Source organism: Sylvia atricapilla, chromosome 27, assembly GCF_009819655.1.
Source record: "Sylvia atricapilla isolate bSylAtr1 chromosome 27, bSylAtr1.pri, whole genome shotgun sequence".
In the NCBI taxonomy this organism is placed as follows: Eukaryota; Metazoa; Chordata; class Aves; order Passeriformes; family Sylviidae; genus Sylvia; species Sylvia atricapilla.
In genome coordinates this window covers 1,361,944-1,388,056 of record NC_089166.1, presented here as the reverse complement: position 1 = coordinate 1,388,056, position 26,113 = coordinate 1,361,944, and the positions used below count along the sequence as shown (strand labels likewise).

Below are 26,113 nucleotides of genomic sequence, written 5' to 3'. Positions count from 1 at the left end.
AGGGGTTTCAGGGCGCTGCTCCTGAGCTGTCCCTGCTATCAGGTTATATGGGGTTATTAGTATTGATAAAGCGGGCAAGGATGGGGAGATAGGTGAGGATCATTCGGTGCTGGAAGGCTGCCAAGGGGCTGTGAGTGGGACAGGGAAGTGCTGAGGGGTGCAGCTCCCTCTCTGCAGGGACAGGCACACGCACGTTCCCATCTTACAATGGCTCAGCCCCACTGAAATCTGTAGCAGCCTTTGAGGGGCTGAGGATCAAACTGCTCTCCCAGCAGCTGTTCCCGGATTTTCCCGTGCCATGGCCGTACCATCCCAGCTGGAGAGCCCTTTGCATCCCTGAGCAAAGAGCAAAGGCTGGAAAGGAAGAATTCAGGACCGTGTGGGACAGGAATGGATGGACTCGTAGCGGAGAGCTTTGGCCAGGACAAAGCTGCCTCTTCACTGGGAAGTGGCCTGGCCTGGAGGCCGGTGGAGGGGATGCAGGTGCCCTTGCCATCCTGCAGCCCTGGCAGCAGCCGGGCCAGGGCGCTGCGGGCTGGGCGGAGGGCGGGGAAGGCGGGAGCCTTTGGCCCCGCTGTGCCCGCACTGCGGCTGGGAACAGCCTCCATAAATACCAAAATGCTTTCAGCGTGACAAGTGTCAGCAGCTGTGAGTCAGCCCTTGGCACTGCCTGCAGTCACCAACCATGCTCCCATTGTCTGGGGTCCCCTGGAATGTGAGCCCACAGCGGCAGTCCCGCTGCTCCCCTGCGCTGCAGACACGGGGGAAGCAGCACCTTTGTGGTTCCCGATGCTCAGGCTACAGGGATCCGAGGGAAGATGTCACTTCCCAAAAGCACCGGAGCACTTTGTGCACGGCCAGTGTGGGATTCAGCGTGGAAAACAGATCCTGAGACTTCGTCCCAAGCTCTTGTCCCAGGAAAAATCCGGGAACAGCTGCTGGGAGAGCACTTGATCCTCAGCCCCTCAAAGGCTGCTACAGATTTCAGTGGGGCTGAGCCATTGTAAGATGGGAACGTGCGTGTGTCTGTCCCTGCAGAGAGGGAGCTGCACCCCTCAGCACTTCCCTGTCCCACTCACAGCCCCTTGGCAGCCTTCCAGCACCGAATGATCCTCACCATCCTTGCCCACTTTATCCCAGTAAACCCAGAATAATCGGCCTATTCTTCTGCAGCCCTTTGCTGCTGCACCCATCCGGAGGCCCTCAGTACACCTTGGCTCTACCTTTCCCCTTCCTGCCGTCCCTGCTCATTCCTCCTCACCCTCGCTATTAGCAGTAAGAGCTGTAATTAACATTCTGCCTGTGCCCAGAATCCTCTCCCTTCCCTCCTTGCAGGGTTTACGGTTTTTCCGTTGAACAAATATGGGAGCAATTCCCCTGAATTGCCAATCCCTATCAGTGCTGGCGTGGGGCACCAGCTCGAGCAAACAGAGCTGATTGTGGAGGGGAAAAGTGAGTGTGGAAAGCAATTGTTCTCCTTGAGTTCACCTTGATAACAGAGACGCCAGCTCCAAGACAAAAGCTGTTTCACGGTTCCGTGCCCTGGGGTTGCAGGAGTCTCACTCCTGAAAAAGGCAAAACTGGTGGTATTGAGTTAAAAACGCAGTTCAGAGGTGGGCAGGAGAATCCAGGCAGCGTGAGAAGAGCTGGGCTTCATTTCCTTTCCTTCTTCCAGCAACCCTCCTACCCCGGAGAAGAGAACTTCACCAGGATTATTTGTTTAGAAGCTGTCAGCAGCTATAGTTCAGAGGTTAATGTCTCTCCCATCGCCTTGCTGTCAGTGTGTGCAGTAATGCTTCTGCTGAGAGGTCACTGGAACACAAACAAGGACAGGTGTGATGCCTCCATCTCACCTCGTCCCCACCTGTGCACCTGCGCCCTGGGCCCAGCTGGCAGCAGGATTTAGGGCCAGCACACCAGGTTTCTGAACAGCAGGAACAGCAGGAACAACCCAACCTTGCACTGATGGGAAATAAACCCCTGAGGATCTCGCTCTGCAGAGGAGAAGCCTCTGTATCTGTGGGTACACACAAACACAAAGACCTCCATGATTCCTGGATTTCTCCTCCCGGTTTTCTCCACCAAGAGATCCCCCTCCTTGCTGAGGATCTCTGGAGACTTCTCCCAGCACACAGCTCCCCTGGGACCAGTGAGTTTGAGCCAGCTTATGGATTTAATGATGAAACTGCTGCTGGTTCACTGAGGAGGGTGAGTCCTGTTGCCCAGCAGCTCAGCCTGGGAGTGACCAGGATAGTCCCAGCCTCCGAAAATCCCCGGGATTTAGTGCTGATAGTTACTAGAATGGCTCCAAGTGTGGGGATTTTTCAGGCAGCATAGCCCTGTGTCATTGATCACGTACAGGAGCGTGGCAGTTCTCACTGATCCATGGCTAACATGTTCTTTGGAGGTGTCTGAGGTGTCCTGGCTGGGAGCAGAGCCTGAGGCAGCGCCTGGAGACCAGAGGAAAGAGAAACAGCTCTCAGAGGCTCAACCAGAGCAGCAGGAGTGCCACTGCTCCCCTGGAAACACAGCATTGCCCCTGTGCCTTCACACCATGCTGCCCTTGTGGAGCTGCTGAGGGCCTGGAACAGGCACTGGGAAGATCCTCTGGTTCCTGAGAGCCCCAGTTTGCAGAGCTCCCTCAAACAACCCAGCTGAGGGTCCCCAGGGCCCTGCTGGCAAAGGTGTCTCCAGGGTGACTGTGGTGACTCTCTGTAAGGGATGGTGTCACTTGGCACAGGCTGGAATTTGTTTGTGGCGGTAGCCAGGAGGCTCCATGATTCATTCACTGCCTGACATCAGTGTGGAATGGCTCATGGCTGGATCTGGGGTGGGTCCTAGAAGCATCTTTCTAAAGAAAGTTTTGGACAATGACAGCCCGGCTTCTGCCGATGGATGATGTCATGTGGGACAACATGTGCTGCCTTTTCCTGCCTCCTCACAGCAATAGGGAGGCAAGTACTCCCCATTCCAGTGAGGTTTCCTCACTGGGAATGATCCATCAAAAGCTGCTGCAGGAAAAGGGCTCGCTGCTAAGGAAAGAAAAGCTCAGTCTCTAACTCTTGGAGGTTCTGAGAGCAAAATGCACCTGCAGCTGCCGGCTGTGGAGAACTGTCCTGTGCTCCTTTGCTTGCTTTAAACACCCGGGAAACACCCCAGAGAAATTCAAGGTGTTCATCCTGAGGGATGATTCCTTAGCACAGTTACATGCTCAGCATCAACATCCTTGAGGCGAGGAGCCTCGAGATGCCAATTTTCTTTCAGCCTCGTCTGTAGCTCTTGGGCACGTGGTCACTACCAGTGTCACACAGCACTGACCAAGAAAGGGCTTTTCTCTGTGCCCCACCTCTACAGCCAAGGAATTCCTCGTGGGAGGCAGCAGGACCCGCCTGGTTCTGCCCCCTGGGCTGTGCCCGTGCAGGGGCAGCAGCAGATCCCCATCCTGTGTCCTTGACGTCAGTGGTTTTCCCCCGGCAGCTCCCGGCGTGTGCGGGCACGGAGCCGGAGCTGTGCTCAGCGCTACCCACGCCTCCGGCACGTTCCGGGCCAGCCCCGCTGCTCCTGCATTCCCTCCTGCACAGACACAGCCGCCGGCCCCACCGCAGGGCACGGCCACACGGAGCTTTCCCCGTCCTGCCCCTGCCTCAGCATCAGCTCGGACCGTCACCGATGTTTCCAAGAGTGATGTGACTTCCCCGGAGCCTCGCACCTTCAGACCGTGATGAAAACCCTAACTGTGAGGTCTAGAAAACAAAAGGTCCTTTCTCACTCAGAGGAGGCTGATTAACACCCCCTCAGGGGAACCAAAGGGCCTCGTCACCCTTCTGAGTAAATATGTTTTGTTACTCCGTGAAAAGGGTGACTCACCTGGCGAGGTCCCTTCAGCCGCACGTGGCTGTTACAGCAGCCCCGCGGTACCAGGGCCCAGGAGAGGTGTGAGGGGCTGTCCCTGCCCCAGAAACAGCCTCTCCTCGGGTCCCCAAATGCCCAGGAGCTCAAACCCCCAGTGCTGAACGCTCCGGGCTCAGCACAGCCGAGCAGCGCTGGACACGGTGCCCACCAGCTCTCACATCAGAGGAAGGGGCTGGTTTGGCCGAGGGAATCTCTGGGGGTATTTGGACAGGGCAACAAGACCCAGTTACAGACCCTTGGGGGTGTTTGGGATCTTCTCTCCTGCCCTGTGCCACTGGTGGGGTACAAGGCAGGTCAGGAACTCCTCAGAGGGTTCCTTGGGTGCTGCCCAGACCTGCTCTGCTTATACCAGCTGTGCCCTCAATCCCCGGAATGCCACAGCCCTTTGTGGCTTTTTCAGCCAGGTATTGCAGCACTTATAACATGTTTTCTTCATTTTCAAGAGCCCCAGAGGAAGGAGGAACACTGGAGGAGTAGGAGAGGAGGAGGAGGATAGAAGCAGTCTGCTTTCTGCACAGATTTACTGCTCGGTCAACTTCCCATGACACTTCTGAAGTGCTGGACATGGTGTCACTTCACTTCACCCATATCAGACTTCTGGAAGTTTTTTTCGGAGCCTGTAGCAGGAGAGAGTTGGTGTCAGTGGCAACTCAGGACACAGGGCAGAGCAGCTGCTTGGGCCAACTCCCGCGTTTTATTTGTTCTTTTTTTAGCTGTCAGGTTAATACTTTGTCCTTTATGAGCACATCCTGGGTAGGGCCATGCCTGGAGAAATCTGCTCTGCAGAGACAGGTCGGGTTTAGCCAAGGGAAGAAGAGGCAGAGGTGGTAACTTCAGAGGGGTCACAGAGAAATCTGCCACGGCTGCTGCTGAGAGGGGTTCCTGCAGTGAAGAAGGACCTGGAGGACAATCCCTTGCTCCAGCCTTTCTGCATGGTCCCAACATTTCAAGTCCAAGGCCTCCCACCTTGCCCAGCCCCACGCTGCAGCCCCTGGAGCTCTGTGGGTCACCTCCCCTCACACAGGAACCAAGCCCTCAGTTCCAAGCAGAGGTGACAAAGAGAGGGATGTTTCATCCTTTTCCCCTCGTTTGCACAGGTGCGTTGCAGGGGAGCACTCCCAAGTCTTATTCATAACCAATATTTGTTCCTCTGAAAACGTTCTTTTATGTTGGGTCTCTGTCGGTGTCTGGGCGTTTATTTTGCTCAAATCCCAGAAACAAGGAACCACACATTTGCAACCCTGCAGGAGGGACTCTGTGGCTCTCCTGCCTCTCTTGTTCTTCCTCCAGCCTGTCCTGTGGCCACTCCAGTTTCCCTTGGCCATCTCCAGCAGTGAGCAAAGTGCTTTCCCCCAGTGAGTCTCCCACTCATTTCCCTCTGCTTTCTCTTGGGAACAGAAAAGTGGCATTAACTTGCTGTTGAAAAGCCCATCCCATCCATGGTCTTGCCCACCTGTATCACCATTTACAAAGTTTAGGGATGTGTTGGTTTTGTTAATAAGGTTCAGGGTGGGAAAATCCAGGACGAAGCAGAGGCTTGCTCCTGGTGGGATTTTCACTGCACAGGGGAACTGACTGCCGTGTGGTTCTCACAGGCATTCCCGCTTCAATCCAAAACCTCTGCAGTAAATTCAGTGTAACGTGGGTTCTAATTGGGGTGACAGAGCCCTGATAGGAGATTTTTCCACCCCTGTGACACAGATTCAGGGGCAGGGCAGAACACCCTGCTGCACGGACAACCCTCCCTGCACCCCGTTAGCTTTTCCCTGCGGATCTTCAGTGGATACAGAGAGCACAAAGAAAATGTAACAGCTCAGCCAAAGAGCCACTGAACTCCTTGGCCTCACTGCACAACCAGCAACGTCAAAGCCAGAGGTAAATGAAGTTTTTTTTCTGAGGGGTCTTGTGATATCTCTGCATTTGTTTCAGCACTGAGGAGGACATTGACAGCCCTGCTTGAAACAAACCATTTTCTGTAGCAGCCGCTCCCCCAGGCCATCTCCTCATGCCTTGCACAACACAGACAGAAAAGCCGAGAGAAAAGACAGAAAAGCAATGTTAGAGCAGCACAAGAATTGTAATTTGGCTTCCTAAGTGCCAACAGCAGTAACATCCCACTGCCTTGAGAATTGCATCACTCCAGGACACAGAGGCCTCTTCAGCCTGGGGCCAACACTGGATGTGAACACCCAGCAAACAGCTTTGCACGGATTTCTGGGTTGCTGAGCATGTGGATGTCACCAGAAGGTGACAGTAGAAGGTGACAGTGGAAGGTGACAGCGGAAGGTGACAGTAAAGGTGTCAGCACCTTCCTTTGGGGAGGCCACTGTGGCTCCACAGGTGAGTCCCATCCAATCCCCACCTCCGTGAGCCAGGTGCTGGCTGGAGCTGGGCACTGGGATGGGGTGCCACAGCACAGGGTCACTTTGGAGTGATTTTTCCAAAGGAGGTGCTTAGCCCTGAACACATTTTTTCCTGCTGAGCTTCCCAGGGCTGTGAAGAGAGTCAAAGCCTGTGTGTTCTCAGAGCTTGCTGGAAACAACAGGACCAGAGCACGGAGACACCTTTTTCTACTGCCAAAACCTTCCTCTTCCCCCATTTTTTAACCACCCAAACACCCCAGGCCAGAGAAGATGCTCAGCTTGAAGGACCCAACCCAACGTTACTCCCCTTTGGCTCCCTCCAGCTGGAGTCCAGGCTGATGTGTGTGTGACACTGAACATCCTCCAGCATAGAAATTCCATCTGTCAAGGACCTCATCCAGGTGAGTTTTACCAGCCAGGAACAGGAAAGTTACCTGGAAATCACTCCCACTGCAATTCCACAGCCATCACAGATGGAAAGGGGCTGTGCTGCCCATGTCAAACTGTTTGCCCAGGGATGTAAGGACAGGAAAAAACAATGCCTGGTAATAAATGAAACGTTGGAAAGATTGTAAAGTGAGATGAAGGAATTTAAGGCAGGGAGTTTATATGGCCTATTTCCTGATAAAATCAGACGTTTCAAAGTGTCCCTTCACAGTGTGGCAACACTGCAGTGAGCCCAAGGCATTTATGGGCAGCAGAATAGGCAGTTTCCTTGAAAAAAAAAGATATTTCAGAGACATGGTTTTAAAGGTTGCTCCATGGCTCTGAGCCCACTGACTGGAAGAAACCCTTGAGCCAAAACGTACAGCAATCCAGAAGGATGCTTGGAGGTTATTTATTATGCCTTGCTCCCGATGGGGCAATGCTGAGTGCAGCAGTCAGGCCTGTCTGCTCTGGGCCGGACACTGCAAACCCATCTTTGAGACATGGTTACCTTCCAGGAGGTTTTTCAATCTTTTCCCTGTAATGTAGCAGGGATAACTCCAGTGCTGACGGGCGCCGCAGACCCTTGGATGGCGACAGACGCCCTTTAACCAGACTGGTGATAATGTCTTTCCCTTTGAACCAATCTCCCTGCTTAAGGCAGCACCTTTGCCAAGAGGCAGTGACACAGGACAGGCTGTCCCCTCGTCTACTGCTCCTCCCAGAAATGTGTCTGTGGTGCCTGCAGCATTTCGGAGCAGCTGGTACCCCTGGAAAGAGGCAGGAGGATCTCAACTCCGATGCTCCAGCTGGAGAGGAGTCTGTGCTTGTTGTTCCCTCTTCATTTCTTGTTGTTCCCTCTTCATTTATTGTCACAGCTGACCGGCGAGATTCGGACAGGCTGAAGCACAGTCCCCATCACTCCTGCCCCACGGACAGTGCCGTGGCTTAGGGCTGGGCTGCCCGGGGGATGCAGGGGCAGGCACAGTCCTTGGCAGCTGTAGCATGGACTCCTCACCTGGCCCAAGCAGGTTCCCTTGCTGTGCTCCAGCTGAAGGCCGTCCCCGGCCGGCAGCTCTGTGCTCCGGGGGCAGCCTGGCCCCTCGCCAGCCCTGCGCTGCCCCGGCCCTTAGCCCGAACCCCGCGGCTGGGGCTTCTCTCTCTTACACCACACCTGCAGGGCACGGAGGGGCGGCGAAGCTCAGCCCAGGTGGGAGGGACCGTGCTCCCGTTAAATCCAAGCTCCCAGAGAAGCCGGTCCTTGCACGGACCCACCCTTGTGGTTTATGAGCTCCAGGTGCTGGAGGTGCTGCAGCGGAGCCGCGCGGGAGTGGGGACGAGCCGCTGCAGCCCAGGTACCTCCGAGTGCTGATTTTTAGGGCCATCCCTGCCTTTGGATGACTCTTCCAAGTCCTTTTCTTCTTTCAGTTCTCATGCTAATGCTGTGTGCAGCTCGCATCAGTTCTTCCCTTCCATCGCTCCTCTTGCTGCTGCTTTGCATTACCTGGGGATTATTCTGTGCCTTGGGAGGAATCTGCTGCAGGGATCTCAAATAAGCCAAGCCGTGGTTGTTCCTGCCCCAGCAGTGCTGCCAGTGGGCAGAAACTGAGCAGTGGTGACCCAGGGTGGGGGGTGGCTGCTGGATAACGCTGGGAGCAGCGGTGTGGAATTATGCATATTACTCTAGCTGAGGTTCTGAGGTTTTCTCAGTCGTCTGTGGGGTTGATGACATGAGCAATTACCTTTCTCACCCTTTTGAAGCCGATTTAAGATTTCCAGTGGTGTTTGTTGTCTGTGCATGTGTCCAAGCGCGTGTTTCCTCCACTGCCTCAAATGAGCTCAGCTGAGGTGAAGTGGCTGGGATTGTGTGTTCCAGTGCATGATCCAGTGCCTCTTTCCTCCCTGTGGGAAGCTGTGGTGTGGGAATTGTGGAGAGCTCAAGGCAATAAAAGTGCCACGTGGGCGCAGAAGTGTCAGTGGCTGAGGCAGAGGTTTCTGTGGGGTCAGAGTCACTCAGGGTGTTGTGGTATCACTGAACCTTCCTAAGCCACAGCCAGCCAGGAAGGTCAAAGCACAGGGAATGAGGTCAGTAGCAAATGTGCTGTGAAACCAAAACCAGGTTGTGGGCCTCCATCCTTGTGTCAAGAGGAGAGGGATTATCAGGAGGATGGCACAGAAGCCGTGCAGCCAGGGCTCCAGGTGGGAGTGCTTCAGATCTGCTGCTGCTGTAGGCAGATGTATTGGGAGGAAAATGGAGTCTGAGGAGAGGAGGAAAAGGATCTAGTCCCATCTCTACTGCTTGGACTCAGGGGAAGAGCCTGAAGCACGTTCTGGTGCTTCATGAGGTTTCCAGGCCTGGGTGCAGCGCTGTGCAGGGGCTGTACCCAGGCCAGCACAGATGTTCAGGGCCCCTCTGAAACATCTGCCCTGTGCAGAGCCCCCCGTGCAGCAGCTGCCATCCTCTCCCTGCCCTTGGCACCCCTGAAATGCAGGGAAACAGCCTCTTATGCTGCAGATTCTTCTGTCTGATGCTGCCTAGAGAGTCCCACAAGGGCTGGAGGGAGATGTTCCCATGGTCTCAGAGAAGAAACATCCTGGCTGGTGCTCCACGGGGCTCGTTAGTCTCCGTTCCTGTAACTCATCTCAAACATTCTTAGGATTTGCTAATTTAGCCTATTTTTAGACAGACACCCTGTTCTAAAGACACTGTTGTCCCTGAGCCTCTCATGTTAACGGCTCACCCACAAAGAGGGGAGGGGAATCTTCTCCTGCTGTGCTGGGACCTCTCTTGGAAACGGGGACCAGGCTCTGTGCTGATCTTGTACCCAGAGAAGCTCTTGCCAGAGGGGAAAGAGCTGTCCCGGGAGAGGAAAAGGCTGTAAGGCAGTGGGAGGGGGAGCTGTTAGAGCAGCGATTTCAACATTCCTAATAACCCGCCTCCTCCAAAAGCCTGGAGACCCTTCCAGAAGTCTGAAATGTTGCTAAACAAGGAGCATTTGGGGAGGAGGGTGGGGGGAATCGGCGGGGGGGTCGCTGGGGGTGGGTGGCTCCTGCTGGGGATGCTCTCGGGTTGCACTGGATGGTTTCTCGCTGCCCCACCAAACCCTCCTGCTCTGGCACTGTTTGTGCGGGTGCTGCCCCATCGTGCAGCTCCGGGGGCTGGTCAAATACCAAGATGCTGTCTGGGATTTCATAAACGCTTCTTTTTCTTGCTGCTGAGATTTCAAATGGCTCATGTCTGAGCGAAGGAGGAGGCTCTGACAGACTCCCCTTCTCCCCCGGCGTGGGAGGGCAGCCCCTCCTCGGGCACCAGGTGCTGGAACCCCCCGGAGCTGGGATATATTAATATCTGCCATGTGATACCGTGGCTCTCCCTGCTCTGCAGGGAAAACACAGCATAACCATGGGAACTTTTCTCCCTCAACCCCCTCAGCACGCCCCTCTAATCCAGGCAAGTCGCCCGCAGCCCTCGCGGTGATTAAATGTGTGTATAATGAGCTCTGGAAATCCTGGGTGTCCCAGCGGTTCCCTCTGCCCTTCCTGGCGAGGGGATGTGTAACAGGCTTGTCATCGGGAGGCTCCCAGGGCTCACGTTGCAAGGAAAAACAACCAGACTTGGCAGCTGGCTGAGCTGTTTTGGGGTCTGCGCAGACAAGGAGCGAGGCTGTGCCCCGGCTCGTATGTCTGAGCTCCAAATAACCGCGCTGGGACACCCAGCGTGCAGCTGCCGCCGGTGCTGCGGGGCAGCTCTGCCCTTCCCCTGCCTGGGCAGAGCCGGTTCGGGGGCTGGGGGGGTTCCACCGAGCTCCAGCAGAGGAAACGAGGAGGGACTTTGGTCTGCGCGGAGCCCCGGGCTCGGCCCGTGCGGCGGCGCGGGGCTGAGCCGTGCCCGGCGGCTTTGGGAAGGGCGGCCGCTTATCGAGCAGCCGGGGTGTGTCGGCACAGCCCTGGCTCCAGGGCACTCGGTTTCTCCCAGCCGCGCCCTGCAGCCCTCCAAACTCAGCACCCCACCTCCTTGGCCCGCGTGGGTGCTCCAGGGCCAGTCCTGACACCCCGAGCCCGGCTCCTTTTCCTGCCCGTGCTGGGCTGCCTGCCAGGCTGAGCTCAGCCCCGCAGCCTGCGTCTCCTGCTGTCCCTCACTGAGGACATTTCTAAAAGTGTCCATCTGCATGTGAAATCTGTGACTTGTCCCTTCCAGCTTAGAGAGAGTTGTGTTCCACATTCTGCTCCCAGTAGCAGAAACTCTGCAATTTCCAGTCTGGATGTGTTTGTGCCAGCTTATTTCCATCTCTTTCTGTCCTAGCCTTGACTCAGCCGAGACAACAGAGCTCCTTCCCCAGAATTTCCATAGAGCCAGTCGATGTCCCAGGCCTGGCTGCAGTGCTGGGGTTCCCTCTGCCCAGGGCTGCTCTGGTTCTGTCCCAGAGCTCGCTCTGCTGCTGCCACAGAGCCCAGGGCAGGCTCATGGCACAGTGTGGGTGTATGTGATACCTGTGCCCGTGTCTGGGGCACAGCCAGACCCTGCCCAGCCCTTGCTGGGCCTGTGCCATTCCAATCCCCAATGGGGACATTGCCATTCCAAGGGCTCTGAGGAGGTCCTGATGTCTGTGGCCAGCGTTTGCCCACCCCATGCTGTGCCACACTGATGGCCAGCAGCACCCTGGGATTCACCTCCTTCACCTCAGCCCTTCTCCTTCGCTCCTCCAAGCACAAGAGGCTGCAGCTGAGGCTCAGAATTCCTGTGAGGAGCCTGGGAGACCTCTCACTTCAACCCAGAGAAGGGAAGGGAGGAGAAATGAGGTTTGGAGGCTAATTCTGGCAGCATCACACATGAGAAAGATCAAAAACTCAGGGCAGGAGTACAAGAAAGGAGGGAAGCTGTTGCGTGCATGCTCCTGGAAGCCCCGACAGCCCTGGTTCATGCATCCTGCACGTTATTTCTGTACCTACTTAAATTAAAACCAGCCTTGTCTTGCGGATGCTGACTGGAGCCAGGCAGTTCTTCTCCCCAGGGGAGAATCCAATTTTCACTCCATCTCGCTTGTGTTTTTGACCTGGAATGACTCTTCTTTTTATATTTAACAAACGCTCCCTCCGAGCCTTGTACCACACTGCACTTCTCACGCAGAGCTGGCAGCGCTGCGGCACACGGTGGCCCAAGGCAGGGGACCTTGGGTGGTTTCCCAAGGTGGGCATTTGCTTACCTGGGCTCTGACCACTCCCTAGGCAGAGCTGTGCTCTCACTTAGACCAGAGGTGACACAAACTTTGTGGGCAGAGCCGTGGCGTGGCCAGCCCAGTGGGGAAGGGGGCTGGGTCCCAGCGTGCTGCTGTATCCACTGTGCCCTGGGGCTGGGGTCTGGAAATGCCAAGGAAGAGCCGTGTGCTGGTGCTGGCCATGGCACACCAGTGGGGAGGGCACCGTGAGCTGTGGCACTGCTGCAGTCAGAGGAGGGACCCCACTACCTGCAGCCCCTCACCCACCTGCCCCCCAGGTTCTGGCAGATCCCTTCACAGCTTCTCCATAGGGACAACAAGCTCCAGAGCCAGTCCATCTCCTCTGGGAACTGGGGCAGACCTGGCTTCACCAGCATAGCCCCAAATTCCCAGAGGTTCCCACCTCTAGGAATAATTAGCAACAATTCAGAGGTGCCTTGGACCTGTCTAATTCAGGCTCCGGAGGTGCTTCCCTTCCTGCAGCACAGCCCTGCTCCCAAAGCCATCCCTGTGCCAGCGCCGTAACTAAAACCTCTCCGAGGCTCAGGAGACACGGCGGGGGCCGGGCTGACAGGAAGGTAAATGGGCTTGAGGTATTTATTCACTCCTGCAGCTCTCCGTGCTCTCGGAAGCCCTGGAGAGGGATTTACCTGCCGTGACTCGCCCGGGGCCGGGTGCTGACAGCAGCAGCAGACAGCAGAGATGTTTTGCTTCTAATTCCCTACACTTTCTAAGCCCGGGGTATTCCGGGTGTCTCTCTAGCCAGATCTGGGGCTTCTCCGGGGTTATATAACTCACCCAGGGCACAGCTGCCCTGTTTTGAGCCACCCTCCGTCCCCGCTCTCAACACCTGGCAGAGCAGTTAGTCACTGATTACAGTCAGTGACGCAGAGCACCAGCCCAGCTCCTGCCCGCGCCCACGGGGCTGAGAGACCGGCTGCCTTGGGGCAACGTGTCTCCTTCCAAATCCTGTGACTCCGTCGTTAATCAGCCCGGGATAAGGGAGTAAATAAGTCTGTCATTGGAGACCGGTGCAGGACAGGACAAATATTTTATGAAGCGTAACCCCTGTGTTGTGAGTGTCGCACACCAAATCCGCACAGGGTATGGAGAGGGAGCTCTGAGCCGTGGCGTTAACTCCTGCCAGCAAAGGTTTGGCTCTGGATCTCTGGATGCCCTGTGGTCCCCAGCAGCACTGCCCTCCCCGGGGACCAGGAAGGATGGTGAGCTGCTGACACAGGGAATGTGCTGGGCCTGAATGTCACCAGCACGGAGATGCCAGGCTTGGCTGCCACAGTGGGTACAGAGGGTATTTTGTCCTCGTCCCAAGCCAAAGGAATGAGGGTCCCTCTGTGTTTGGTGGCAGCGTGTTGCTGAGGCACAGGTCCTGCCAGGCAGGATGGGAGCAGCAGCTGGGGGAACCCCATTAGATTGCTGATGCAGCAGGACAGCTTCCCCACCTCCAAACAGCATCCCAAGACCCTTTCTCCCTTTCTTCTGAGGGAAGCCAACCTCATTCCACAGGGGTTTATAATGGGGAATTAAAAAATACTTCCTGCCAGCGAGTATTCAAAATGTATCTGCAGTCAGATTCCTCGAGCAGCACCATGACTGAGGCAGCAGCCACGTCCGCAGGCTTCCAGACTTGTGTTGTACCAAGAAAATAAAATCCTGGATTAGCTGTACACCCACTTGCAGGACACTGCCCTGGCAGGCAGCTCCAGCTCTCTGCCCCACAGGGCTCCAGGCTTGCTGGCTGCCCTTGGATGGCTCCTGGGGGTCAGGCTCCCATGGGAAGGCTGTTAGAGCCTTCATTTCATTCTTAATCCAGAAAATTAGCAAATAAAAGCAGGATTCCACTTTAGGCCTTTGAATCCGGAAAAGCTGCTGCCAATGAGTGTTTCATGTGCTTGCCCGGCTGCGCTGTGGCACCGGGAGCAGAGGCTGGAGGGGGTGGAAAAGCAGGACAGGGTGACTTGTTTTCATATGAGCTGAATTCCAGCTTTCACTCCAAATCCCCGTTTTTATAGACTTTTCCGCTGAAGTCTGCTCCTGCCCGGGGCATGCCTGTGTAACCGCTCCTCTCTGCATTCCTCAGATTCTTATTCCGTTGGAGACTGGATTGAAGACGGGGTCTGAGGTCCCTGGTGGAGGAAGGAGGCGAGGAGGAGGAGGTTTCCCTTGGCCTCTAAGCTGTGAAACCGGAAAACCAAACCATGTCCCAGGTCATAGAATCCCACGTGTTGCGCGTTGGACAGACTGTGTGTATTTCCTCCCCGGAGGAAAGCAAGAGCCTGCACCCAGCCGGGTACTCAGGCTGCTCCACACTGCCAGGAAAGTATGTCTACTACTCCACAGAGGCCTGGACTGAGCCCCCTGCCGTGGTGCACCCCAAGGCTCGCCTGCTCCCCGCCGGGAGAGCATTCAGAGCCCAGCCCGTGTCGGAGCATGTGGCTGCTCACACGCAGGGGAAAAGCCAGCAGAATTCCTCCTTGGAGAGACCCTCTGCCCCGTGCCAGGCAAAGGAGGAGGAGAACACCAGCACGGACCCTGAGGATCAGCCAGTGTCTCCCTCCTTGGACATAACCCTAGAGACTCTCAACAAGATGATCCTGGAAATCGATCCCACCTTCGAGCCGCTGCCGTGCAGGCCGCTGAAGGACACAGCCCAGCCTGCTGCTCACGGGGACACTGCAGCCACCAAGAAGCAGGACCCCGAGGCAATAGGTGAGGCAAAGGCAGCGCTCGGGCTGTGGAGCCAGCAAAGCTCTGATCTGGTGAAAACCCTCTGCCAGAGCTTGGGGAGGAGGGGTCAGGCACATACCTGTCCCCTGGACCCACACAAGGTCCTGAGCTCCTGGAGGAGGCTGGAAATGGGCATCAGGGACACTCCTCACTGTCCCCCAGCGTGGGGGACTCTTCCCTGACATCAGGGTTCCAGATTAAGGAGCAGGACAAGCTGTGTATCCGAGCTCTGCCCAACTCTGGTGCCTCCACAGCCTGGGTGTGATGGCTGTTGACGTGTCTCATGTCCAGACAGCTCAGAGGGCTCCAGAAGGGAACAGAGAAAGCAGCTTTTAGCTCTACCTGATGTTCATTTCCCTGTGTTTGGAGAAAACATTTCTCGTTACAAATGGGACTTGCAACTCTTGGAAAACTTCTAATCCTGGTTGTCACCACCAGTGATTGGCTCTGGGCTCTAGGTGCCTAGTGAGGGCCCTGCTCCCCTCAAGGGTAGCAAAACCTTTCCCAGGGTCACACTTGACCTGTGGGAGCACATGGATTTGCAGCCAGATTTCCAGAGCCCTGGGCTAAGGTATCGAGTGTTGCACAACCATCCCATCTAAGTGTTCCCAATTCTTTTGCCAGGGAAATTCTTTTTCCAGGGCTCGTGCACTCCCCAGGCAGCATACCTGGCATAGGCAAGGCACCAGCAGCACAAACCAGCCCTGCCTCTGCTCACCAGTGCCTTATGTGAACCCTTGTGCAGCTCTTCCCTGGCATCCTGCAACCCCAGCTCTGATTCGTGAGCTGCTCCTGACCCAAGTATTCCTGCCTGGGTTCTCCTGCTCATTTTAGGTGTTCAACACCCTGTGCACGGGGCAGCTCCGGCACATGGGGAGCTGACACTGCTGACAGGACAGGTCTAGTGTGGTTCAGGTGCTTCAGCTCTCCCTGCTTCCCAAAAGCCCATCCCTGTCCTCACATACAAAAATACCTTGACAATCAGTCCCCAGGCTTCTTTCCACAGCAAGGTGAAATGTGAGGATGTTAAAGACAAGAAAAAAATTCAGTTCTCCCTGAGGCCTCATGCAAACACAAGAATGGCAGGGCTGGAGAAGGGTGAGGTGGGTGTGAGAGTCCTGGTGCTGCAGCAGGGCAGCAGCACTACAGGAACCAGGCAATTCCAGAGCAGACAGTGTTCCTGCTTCCTGCTGGGATGGACAGGGTGGCCTTGCAGATAAAATACTGTGACAAAGTGCAGATTCAGCTCTGTCTGTTCCGTGCCTGACCCATTCCACTGCCCTGCTTCATGCACTGCTCGGGGGCTGGAGCCCCAAGCAGCTCCACAGGTCTGCAGAATCTGGCCCCAAGGGTGGAACTGAGCATTTGGAAAGCTGGCCACGAATTCAGTGGGAAAAGCCTCACTTCAGCTTTCATTTTCTTTAAACAGCTCTTGGTTTTTTACACTGACTTCCTCCCACAGTGCAGTGTCCCTGTACAGTCACCTTCTCCTCCAGCCCTGCAGCCTGTGCCCTGATGTGAGGGTGGCAGGCACTGATTGTGCCCAAGAGAGGTGAGAGGGGCCTGTTCTTGTCTTGTCTAGTGGAGATATGAGGAAGCTTTAAACATGGCACTCAGTCCTGATGGGTCCCTTCCTACTCAGCATAGTCTGTGATTGTGTGAAATGCTGCAGCAACAGGAGGCATGTTCATGAGAGGCACTATTCCCTCTGGATCCTTCTAGTTCCTCGAGGAGAAAGGAGACCTCAGATCTTGGCTTGCGTGACATCTGGACTCCATGTTTGTGGCACTTTTGCCACTCCTTGATGCGGGAAAACTTGCCAAGGTCTTGAGCAAATATTTGAGGTTTAACCACAGGTGATAAGAAGCGCAAAGGCAGAGGAGTAGGAGGTAAAAGGCCTCATGAGCTTGGTGCACAAATGCTTGTCAGGTCTTTAAAGGACAATTAAAATCCCCATTTCTTTCTCCTTTTGGGGGAGACATTGACAAAAGGATCCGGCCAGATCACTGCAAGGGTTTGTGCACTGACACTGGGACATGTGGCTGCAGAGCTGCCCCAAGGCTGGGCACTGGAGGAGCTGCTGCTGGCAGCAAGGCTGTGGAAGGGCAAGGCTCTGGATCTGGCTCTGTCCTGCCATGATCCAGCTGTGTCTCCACTGGGGACCAGCCCTCCTGGCTCAGCCAGCCCCTCCTTGGTGCTCATGGCTGCCTGTGGTTACCCAATCTCATGCTGGGACTGGCATAGAGAAGGGGCTCAGGGAGTAATTTCTCTACAGCCCTGTGCTTTTCCTGCTCATCCAGCTCCGTGCCCCAGAGCTCAGGTTGTTGCTTGCAGTAGCCAGGGCCAGCAGCTCCTGCGCAGCAGGTCCATCAGGGCCTGTCACACCCTGGGCAAGGAGCTCAGGGCTGTCAGAGCAGTTTGTCTTTGCTGCAGCAAAAAAAGATTTTCCCTTTCTAAAAAAACACCTTTGAGAAGGAGAGCCTTCCTGAATCCACAGCAGGGCAAGAACTAGGTACTAAAGCAAAGCTGGGCACGTCCAGACTGGAAAGGAGGTGCACACCTCTGGCACTGGAGTGATTAACCTCCAGAGCAGCTTCCCTGGGATGTGATGAATTTGAAAGCACTCAAATCAAGTCTGAGTGTCTTGCTAGAAGGCCTCTTCCAGCTCAGCCAGAAGAGCTGGCTTTGTCCAAGGACATGCATCAGGCACCCCTGGTTCTGGCCGTGAGGTTCCACTGGGGGTCTTGGGCAGGAGATGCTCTGTCAGGCGTTGTTCCCATGTCACTAATGGGAAGAGGAGGGACTGGCTGTGAGCACGAACTGAAGAGAAAGAAGAATCCCACAGCAGGACACAGGCACAGAGACTGCCTTGGAAGTTACTTCTCTAGAGAGATTGGTGCGGGGTGGGAGAAAGGAGGAGGAGCAGCCAGCCCCTGCCTGGATCTGTGCTTGTTGCTGGCATGGCTGGTCCTGTAGTGGACACCAAGAGTGTTGTACCTGCCCGTGTCCCACATGGATTTTCTGTGGGATGGAAAGTGTGGATGGAAGTCCAGCTGTAGCTGGGGCCAGGTGACATCTCCGTGCTCCTGTGGCCAGGGTGTGCAGGGCCACCCTCCGAACCTGACGTCACCCCGGGGGGAGCAGCCAGGTGTTTTTCTCTTGAGTCAGGCACAAACAGAGCAGCTGCTGGAGGGAACACCCGCCTCTGGCTGCAGGTCTCGGCAGGTCCTGGCTGGGTAATGCTGAGAAGGGGGGGTCTGAGCAGCCAGACATGACCGCACATAACCCCCTTCCCTGGGAGCCTGCCAGCACCGGGGCGGTCACTTCACCTTGGGATCTGGGAGGGAACAGTCCTCACGGGGTCTCAGCACAGTGCTGGACCCCCAGCCCTGCAGAGGGGGAGCCAAAATCCACGGTGGGAAAAAAACAGACACGTGTTCCTCACAGAGCTTTGCTAAGGAACCCAGCTGGCACAGCAGATCTTTCATGACCTCCTCTTTCTCTCTGCAGATATCAAGTACATAGAGCTGACACCAGGCAGAGCCACGGGGCCTGACCTGCCACAGGGCTCCCCCAGCCCTTCAGGCACCCCCTTCTCCAGGTCCCCCCAGGCCAACATCTTCCCGACCCAAAAAGGGGCGCCTGGAGGCAAATACAGCACCAGTGACAGTGTGGCTTTCTCGAGCCCACCCGGACCCTCGAGTCCCCAGTCGGCCACCCTGAGCTGTAGCAAAGCCTCCGAGAGCCCCAGCGCGCCCTGGCAGTGCCTGGCAGGACACACGGACACGGTCTCCTACAGCCCCGGGCCCCTCAGCACCTCCCCGGGTGTCGACAACCTGCTGAAACCCGTGCAGGTGTTGAAGGCCCGGCAGACGGGAAGCTGGGTGTCCCAGCTCTCCACCAGCCCTGGCTCTGACACCAGCTACATCCTGGGCAGGTAAATGCCACCTGTGCCTGGTGGAAGGGGCACAGGGCAGGACCCCGAGCCCCTCGTCCCTTGGGCTGGGAGATGATGCCCTGCAGGGTTGGTGCAGTTGTCTGTGTGTGGGAACAACCCCCTGATCTCTGCTCTGTCTCCCTCCTGTAGCAGCACCCACTCGCTCCCAAACGAGGACTCGGATGCTTCAGCCGCTGCCTCCCCGTCCCCCAGCAGCTCCCTGGGCAGCCCCTGCTCCCCTTCCTCTGGCATCGTGGCTCACTCCAGGGCGGCTTTTGGCCAGAGCCCCACACAGCCCCGGGCAGGCAGCTCCCCCAGCACCACCACTCCCCTGGCGCAGAAGGGCCAGGCCAGCAGCTGTCCCCCCTCCATCCTCACCTCCGCGGCCGACATCCCGGTGCTGCTGGTGAACGGCTGCCTGGAACAAGGAGATGGATCCCCTCGGCTGGCCAAAGCTCCCCCCAGCTCTGTCACGCAGCCCCCGATGCCCCCCTGCAGCACAGCCTCGAGGCTGGGTGGGCTGAACAACACGATGTCAGCGCCGGCACTCAGCTGCCTCTCGGACAGTGAGTCACGGGGCAGGGCGGGGAGGAGCTGCACACCCCAAAAGATGCTGAGAAAGGGGGAGTAAAGCCCGTTTTCCCTCTGCTTTAGCTGTGGGTTGTAGGCACAAAGGATGAGAGGTCCTTGCTGGAGCTCCCTGCTGCGTCTCCCCATGGTCCAGGTGGTCTCCAGCTTGAGGCTGGTGACCCTGGGTTAGCCACAGGCTTCTACCCTGGGGCGTGGGCTCGGCAGCCAGGAATGCTCTGCTCCTCCAGGAGATGCAGATGCACCTATTTATAGTACCTGGGGATGAGAAACATCATTCTGTCCTGTCCTGCCTCTTTGCAGCCCCAGACTGTGTTGGGAGGAGGGGTTGGGATTCCCGTTTGCTCTGAGGACACCAAAAGGCACCAGAGTTCACAAGGTCTCTCATTCAAGGGCAAACACTGGGGCTATTGTTCTCTGGAGGAGATGAGCAGAGGCAGCTCTCAGGGCAGAGGGTTTTAATTGGGATCCTTATGGGAATAGCAAGAGGGTGTGTGGGTCAGATCCTGGTGTAAATCCCATGGTCCAGTGCATTGTGCAGGGCTGGGCAGGCTGGCACTGCCCGGGGATTCCATGTGACCCTCTCTGCACTACACCACAGCCTGCCAAGAGAGATAATTACATGCAGAATGAGCTATTCTAAGGAGTGGGGAGGAAAGGATTCGAAAGGATTGAAAAACCTTCAGCCCTGGCCAGCCTGAGAGAGAAATGTCTTTGCTGGGCTCTGCCATCTGTGGAGGTCCTTCAGGTTCCTGCTGGTCCTGACAGCCTCTGGTCTCTTGCAGGTCCCCTGAAGGCTGGGCAGCCCACCATGAAGTTTGTGATGGACACATCAAAATACTGGTTCAAGCCAAGCATCAGCAGGGACCGAGGTGAGGCAGGAAAGGCTCTACAGGTGTGACCCTCACCTTGGGCTCTGGCCTGTCCCCAGAGTTCTCTGGTGTCCCTGTGGAGGCTCAGTGGGGCCAAATCAAAGTCTACCGGAGGCTGGTGGGTGTGGAGGGACCCTGTCACAGGTTGAGGGGGGCAGCTCAGAAACAAAGACTGTGCCACAGCCCCTCTGTGTCCTCCAAATACTGCAAAGCTTCTCCTGCCTTGTCACACAGTGTGGCCTGGGCAGGGGCTGAGTGTCCTGGGGACTGCAGGGACCCGTGGGACCAAGCCAGGGCCTTGCAGGGATGCTGCAGTTGGTGCCACACGAGGGATGTGCATGTGCTTGGCACACACACTCCAGTGCTTTTCCTGCTGCTGCCAAGGGGTGACTCCTTGCAGGGCACCAGGGCACAGTGCAGGGAGGTCTCACCTGCTGTGTTTGGCTGAGCCCCTGCCTGTGTTCTGACAGCAATCCAGCTGCTGAGGGACAAGGAGCCGGGCACGTTCCTGGTGCGGGACAGCACCTCCTTCCGGGGCTCCTTCGGACTGGCCATGAAGGTTCCTGGCTCTCAGACAGGTACAGAAATGCAAACGGGGGCGTTGCTTCAAGAGTTTAACTGAAACTACTCAAGCTAAAGCCAGATGAGCAGCCACAGGACTCTGGCGTGTGGGAGGTGTTTGGCAGCGAGTCTGTGGGTGCTCATCCACTTCTCACAGGGGCTGGCATCATGATGACAGCATAAAGCAGCTCCAGTGATGCCCTGGGACAGGGTGGGCAGGGGGGACACAGTGGCACTGGGGCTGATGCTGGTTGTGGTCTCTCGTGCAGGCGAGGAGAGCAGTGACCTGGTCCGGCACTTCCTCATCGAGTCCTCTGCCAAAGGGGTTCACCTGAAAGGTGCCAGCGAGGAGCTGTACTTTGGTAAGGACGGTGCTGTTGTCACAGCAGCCCTGGCAGCCCCAGGAGCTGTTTTCAGAGCCCCTGGAAGCACCAGCCAGAACCAGGTGAATGTGCCAGCACAGGAACCCCCCAGCCCCAGGTCCTGCCTGCACTTCCCTGACACTGAGACCGTGGTAGTGGCTCCAAAGCAGGAACACGAGCTCCCTGAGACACTGTTGCAGGGTGGAGGTGTGTGGGCAGGGGGTTCCAGGCAGCAGCCCCCCCACCTAATTCACAGTTCTGGTTGCAGGGAGCCTCTCTGCCTTCGTCTACCAGCACTCCATCACGCAGCTGGCACTGCCCTGCAAGCTCAGCATCCCCACCCGAGGTAGGTGACAATGACGGTGACGGGACAGGAGGGACAGGAGGGGAGGTCCGGCTGTGGGGAGGGGTCTGAGCCCCCCGGGCGCCTGCGAGGGGCTGCTCCCCTGGCTGCAGGTAGAGCAGGGACCTGCAGAGGTGACCTGGGGACAGGACGGAGGTGACTCCCTTCCGCTGGGGACGGAGAGAGGGCAAGGGAAGTAGGAGTGGGAGATCAGAGGTGAACAGAGCCCGGAGAGGGAAATGAAAGACAATTAAGTTAATTACTGCTCTAAACCCCTGCAATTAGAGTGGTCCTGGGCCTTTGAACCTCTTTTGAGATAAGGAACGGCCAAAGAGGTGACCAGCTCAGCCCAGGCTGTGGCATCACTGCTCCTGCTTGTCCTTTGTGCAGATCTCGCTGATGGAGAGGACAGCCCTGACTGCGCTCCCGAATCTGCACTGTCCCTGGCCAGGAAAACTGCAGGTGAGGACAGCAGACAGTTGCTGGCCCTGGGGACAGCCCAGATCACCCCTGCAGTGATGGGCACTGGTGTGATATCCCCCTCCATCTTCCCCATGGGGCTGGAGATACCTGCAGGATTTCTCCAGATTTTTCCCTAGACTGCCAGGGAACCTGATATTTTGAAGGAAAGGAGACTTTGGGTCCTCAAGATGCTTGAAAACACAGTTCTTGAGATCATAAAGCTGATAAAAGACCCCCCAGTTTCCACAGTCTTAAAGAGTTCCTGATTTTTAAGCCTCTCTCCTGGTGGGCTTCAATGGGGATGGAACATCTGGAGCTTTAGGAGAGGGATGGGCAGTCAGGGGCTGGTGAAATTGCTGAGGGACATTATGGGTCACATGTGGAAATGACAGAGCAGGACAGGGAAGGGTCTGTGCACCTCAGCCTGGGTGGGCTCCAGGTGAGGGCAAAGAATGAAGGGCAGGAGACCACATGGATGGGTCACAACGCAGGCTGGGGAGCTGGGGACTGCTTTGTTTTGCTGGAAATTCTGAAAAATCAGTTGGCAAGCTGGAAAGTTTAGTTTGACCCAGAACAGCCCTTTAAACAGCTCAATCAGCCTGAAATGTCATGTTTTAGGTTGGCCTTCAGCCCTTTGTTGGCTTGGGGTTTTTTCTGCTTTTCATTAAAGGAAATATGTAATAAACAGAAAAAAAAAACCCCAGCAAATGTGACATTTAGAAACGGGAAATTAAATACTTTGACTTTTACACCAATTAGCGCAAAGAATTAAAGTAAACCAAACTAAATTAGTGAAGAATTTCTGAGTCACCAAACCTTTTAATTTTCATCAAAACAAACCTGACCCGGATCCATGTGAGGGATCTGCAGGATGGCCCCTGGGACCCAGCCCTGGGTCTGGCCCATGTCACATCCACTCTGAGCCAGGCCCTTGTGCTGTCCTTGCAGTGTGCAACGTCCTGTACCTCAACTCGGTGAGCGTGGAGACGCTGACGGGAGCCCCAGCCATCCTGAAAGGCATCTCCTGCACCTTGGAGCTGGAGACACTGCCCACCCCCACCCTGGTGCACTTCAGGGTGACAGAGCAGGGCGTCACACTGACCGACGTCCAGAGGAAGTAAGAGCCCGGGATGAGCCATGGGGGGTTCATGGAGAGGCAGCTCCTTCCTCATCCCCCAGCCTCAGGAAAACCTGCTCTGGTTGGATAAACCCACGTCATGATCCAGGGATGGATTTGATCCCTTAACAAGGGGTGCTGTGTTGGGTGGCATGGCAGGGGTGGGATGGAGGAAACAGCTGCACCCAGGGTTGGATTTTGGGATGCCTTGAGACCCTCAGTCTCCCATAAGCACCACAGGGCTTGGATTTGCAATTTCATGTCGTTGCCTAGGCCCTTCCCTTTCCTAACAATTCCCTCTCCTCTTCCAGGGTGTTTTTCAGGCGACACTACCCCTTGGCTGCCATCAGGTTCTGTGGGATGGACCCTGAGAACAGAAAGTGAGTTTTGGGCAGCCATGGCTGTCAGAGCCACCTGCTGTGCTCCCTTCCCTGTGGTTCCCAGTGCCCCTGCACCACTTCAAATCCCAAATCCCATAAAACTGCCCTGGGCACACCGTGCTGGGGTGGATCTAAACATAACCCTTGGCTTTGCAGCTGATGGAATGAGTTAAACATCAGCCTTTGAGCAACTCCAATTCTGTTCTTCCCCCAGGTGGCAGAAGTACTGCAAGTCCTCCAGGTAAGAGCAGGGACCTCCCGCGTGGAGTGGGGGGCTGGAATCCGGGGGGATGATGCTGCTTTCAAAAGTGGCTGCATTGCAGAGCTTCAAAGAATGAGGGGGGGATGTGATATAAGTTACCATGGTGGCAGGATGAGGCGTGGGACTGATGGGTGAAGCTTTGGGAGGGGTTGCTCTGTAGGTTTGGATGAGAGGTTTGGCTGAGCCCAGTTCTCCACATCCCCTCGTGCAGAACCCCCGGTCCAAATCCCACAGCCTTCCCAGGGACTTGTGCTGGGCTCAGGAAGTGAGTTTATATCTGGCTCTACCTTGTGCTCAAGAATCTTTTCACAGCTGGGGCAGCCTTGCCAAAAATGCTCCTCCCGGCTGCTTGGCTTCCAAGGAAACGTGATTGGGGAGCGGGCCAAGGTGGAATTGCTGGAACTGGGATTTGGCTTTGTGGCTGGGCTGGTTTCAGCCTATTCCTTCAGATTCCTGGATGCAAACTGAATAAGCCTCTTTTCTTTCTCAAAGAATCTTTGGGTTCGTGGCCAAAAGCCAGCCAGACTTGGGGAACGTCTGTCACCTGTTTGCAGAGTACGACACCGTGCAGCCAGTGTCCCTTGTCATCGACCTGCTCCGCCAGCTCCTGCCCAGCCCGTAGGGACAGAACCTGGGACACTCGGGGCCAGCAGCTGCCCACACACTGCTGAGCTTCTCCTGCTCCCCTTCTCCTGCTTCTGGGTTGCATTTTGGCAACGGCATGTATTTAGACTTTTTTGTTATGCGTCGTCGTATCAGGAGTCTCAGCTGAAGACTTTCAGCTCTGGTGGGACGAGATTCTCCTGTGACCCTCTCCGTGGGGCACTGGCTGCCCTGGGGAAGGGATGAGAGCTGCCTGGGAGGGACAGGCACTGTGCTCTCTATGGAACCACTGTCCCTCAGCTGGACCATCTGCTCTGAAGGACCACAAAGCTCTGGCTGAGGTTTCTACCAGCCACGAGGTCCCTTGTTCTTGGGGTGTCTGGGCTGAGGGAGGTCATGGAGCTGAGCTGAGCTCCCACCACTGGGGACTCAGCCCTGACGCCCCAGTGCTGCAGGAGGGAAAGTCTGGGGAAGGAATCACCTCCTGAGCAGCACAAAGAGGCAGCTTTGCAAATCTAAGTGTAAAATATGACTAAGTCTTGCTGGAAACCTGCTTCCCTCAGGGAGCAAGCAGCATCCACAGGCAAGAATGACAGAGCAGCGCATTTTTCCTGGTGCTGGGAAATTCTCCTGCCCTTTTACACAGCACAGGGTTGCGGGCGGGCTCGGCCTCCCAGCGTTGTGGAGAGCTGGGAAATCAACGGTGACATTTTCACGACAGTGAAACATCGGGTTTTTGGAAATGACTTGCCTGAATTTGGGCTGGATTCTCAGATGACGTAAATTGGCAGGGCCTCGAGGAAGACAGTGCTGCCGTGATCTGCAGCAGCTGAAGGGTCAGCTCACGCTGTAGCTCAGAGCAGAAAGAGGCTCTGAGGCCACCATGCTCTTCTCTACCTTTGTTCTCATTTTGTGCCTCTGCATTGGCTCTAATTTTGGCCCCCATGTTAACAAACCTTCTCAGGGGTATTTTCAATAAAGCAGTCAAACATTTCTCCTGCCACAGGCACCACAGGGATGGCAGCAATGGAGACACTCACTCTGCCCCAGAACAGCTGAACAGATGCACCCGTGGCAGAGTCCTTCTCCTCCAGCCAGGCTGGGCAGCAGGTCCAGCTGAGGCTGCTCTTGGCAATGACCAAAACAGATTTTGGGGTCACTGCGGGGGGAGCACACAGGGCTCTGAGAGGAGACAGGAGCAGCTTTGTCCCCCTGGTCCCTGTGCCCTGAGCTCTGCTCAGCCACAGCCCAGCACTGCAGGGTGTGCTCGGGAGCTGGGGCCCAGGGGATCCAGGTGCCTCTGCTGTCCCCATCGTGCTGCAGAGACCAGGGGGCTGCAGCTCCCCAAGGTCACAGGCAGCTCAGGCTGTGGGACCTCAGCCCCGAGACCCCGGGGCCCCCAGAGCTGGACTCTGTTGTGGTTATCGTGCTGCTGGTCAGGATCGGCAGCTGGCAACGGGGACAGGCAAAGGCTTTGGCTCCACACGGTGCTCTGGGGGTTTGTGCTGCCCCCCGAGCCTGGCCAGCCCTGGTAGCCATCAGCACGGGGCCAGGGGACGGGCTCCAGGAGCACTGGTGCTGGCCCCGGTCCGGTGGCCGATCTGCCGTGCCAGCAGATTTCTGGGCTGTGTGAATTGGCTGCGGCCGCCTCCGGCCCCGTCCCGGCGCTGTTTGCACATCGCTAGCACCGCCCGGCTCCGGTAACCGGAGCACCGGGCTGGCGCCAGCCCCGGATGGCACCGCCGGCCCCGGGAGCCACCAAACAGGGGCTCGGCAAACTCCTGGGCCGTGCCCCGGGCAGCACTGGCTGCAGACACTGGGAGAGAGCCAAGCCGTGACCGGGAAGCGTGCGGATATCGCAGTTCCTGCTCCCGGGCATCTCCCATCTGCATCCTGACACCTTCCCAAAACACCGAGCGGGGCTGGAGATGCCCGGCGCTCCCTGGCACCAGCAGGAACATGTG

General features: G+C 56.5%; 1 protein-coding gene across 1 annotated transcript; it reads left to right on the top strand.

Moving 5' to 3' along the window:
- Nucleotides 1-7,971: 7,971 nt before the first annotated feature.
- On the top strand, nucleotides 7,972-25,335 carry TNS4 (tensin 4). The gene is made up of 13 exons (XM_066336614.1): nucleotides 7,972-8,056; nucleotides 14,016-14,644; nucleotides 18,173-18,599; nucleotides 18,750-19,165; nucleotides 19,973-20,059; nucleotides 20,530-20,637; nucleotides 20,890-20,982; nucleotides 21,251-21,328; nucleotides 21,716-21,787; nucleotides 22,736-22,904; nucleotides 23,216-23,284; nucleotides 23,499-23,525; nucleotides 24,039-25,335. Exons 2-13 carry the CDS (start codon nucleotides 14,134-14,136, stop codon nucleotides 24,166-24,168), a joined length of 2,187 nt encoding a protein of 728 aa, XP_066192711.1. The 5' UTR covers nucleotides 7,972-8,056; nucleotides 14,016-14,133; the 3' UTR covers nucleotides 24,169-25,335.
- Nucleotides 25,336-26,113: the final 778 nt, after the last annotated feature.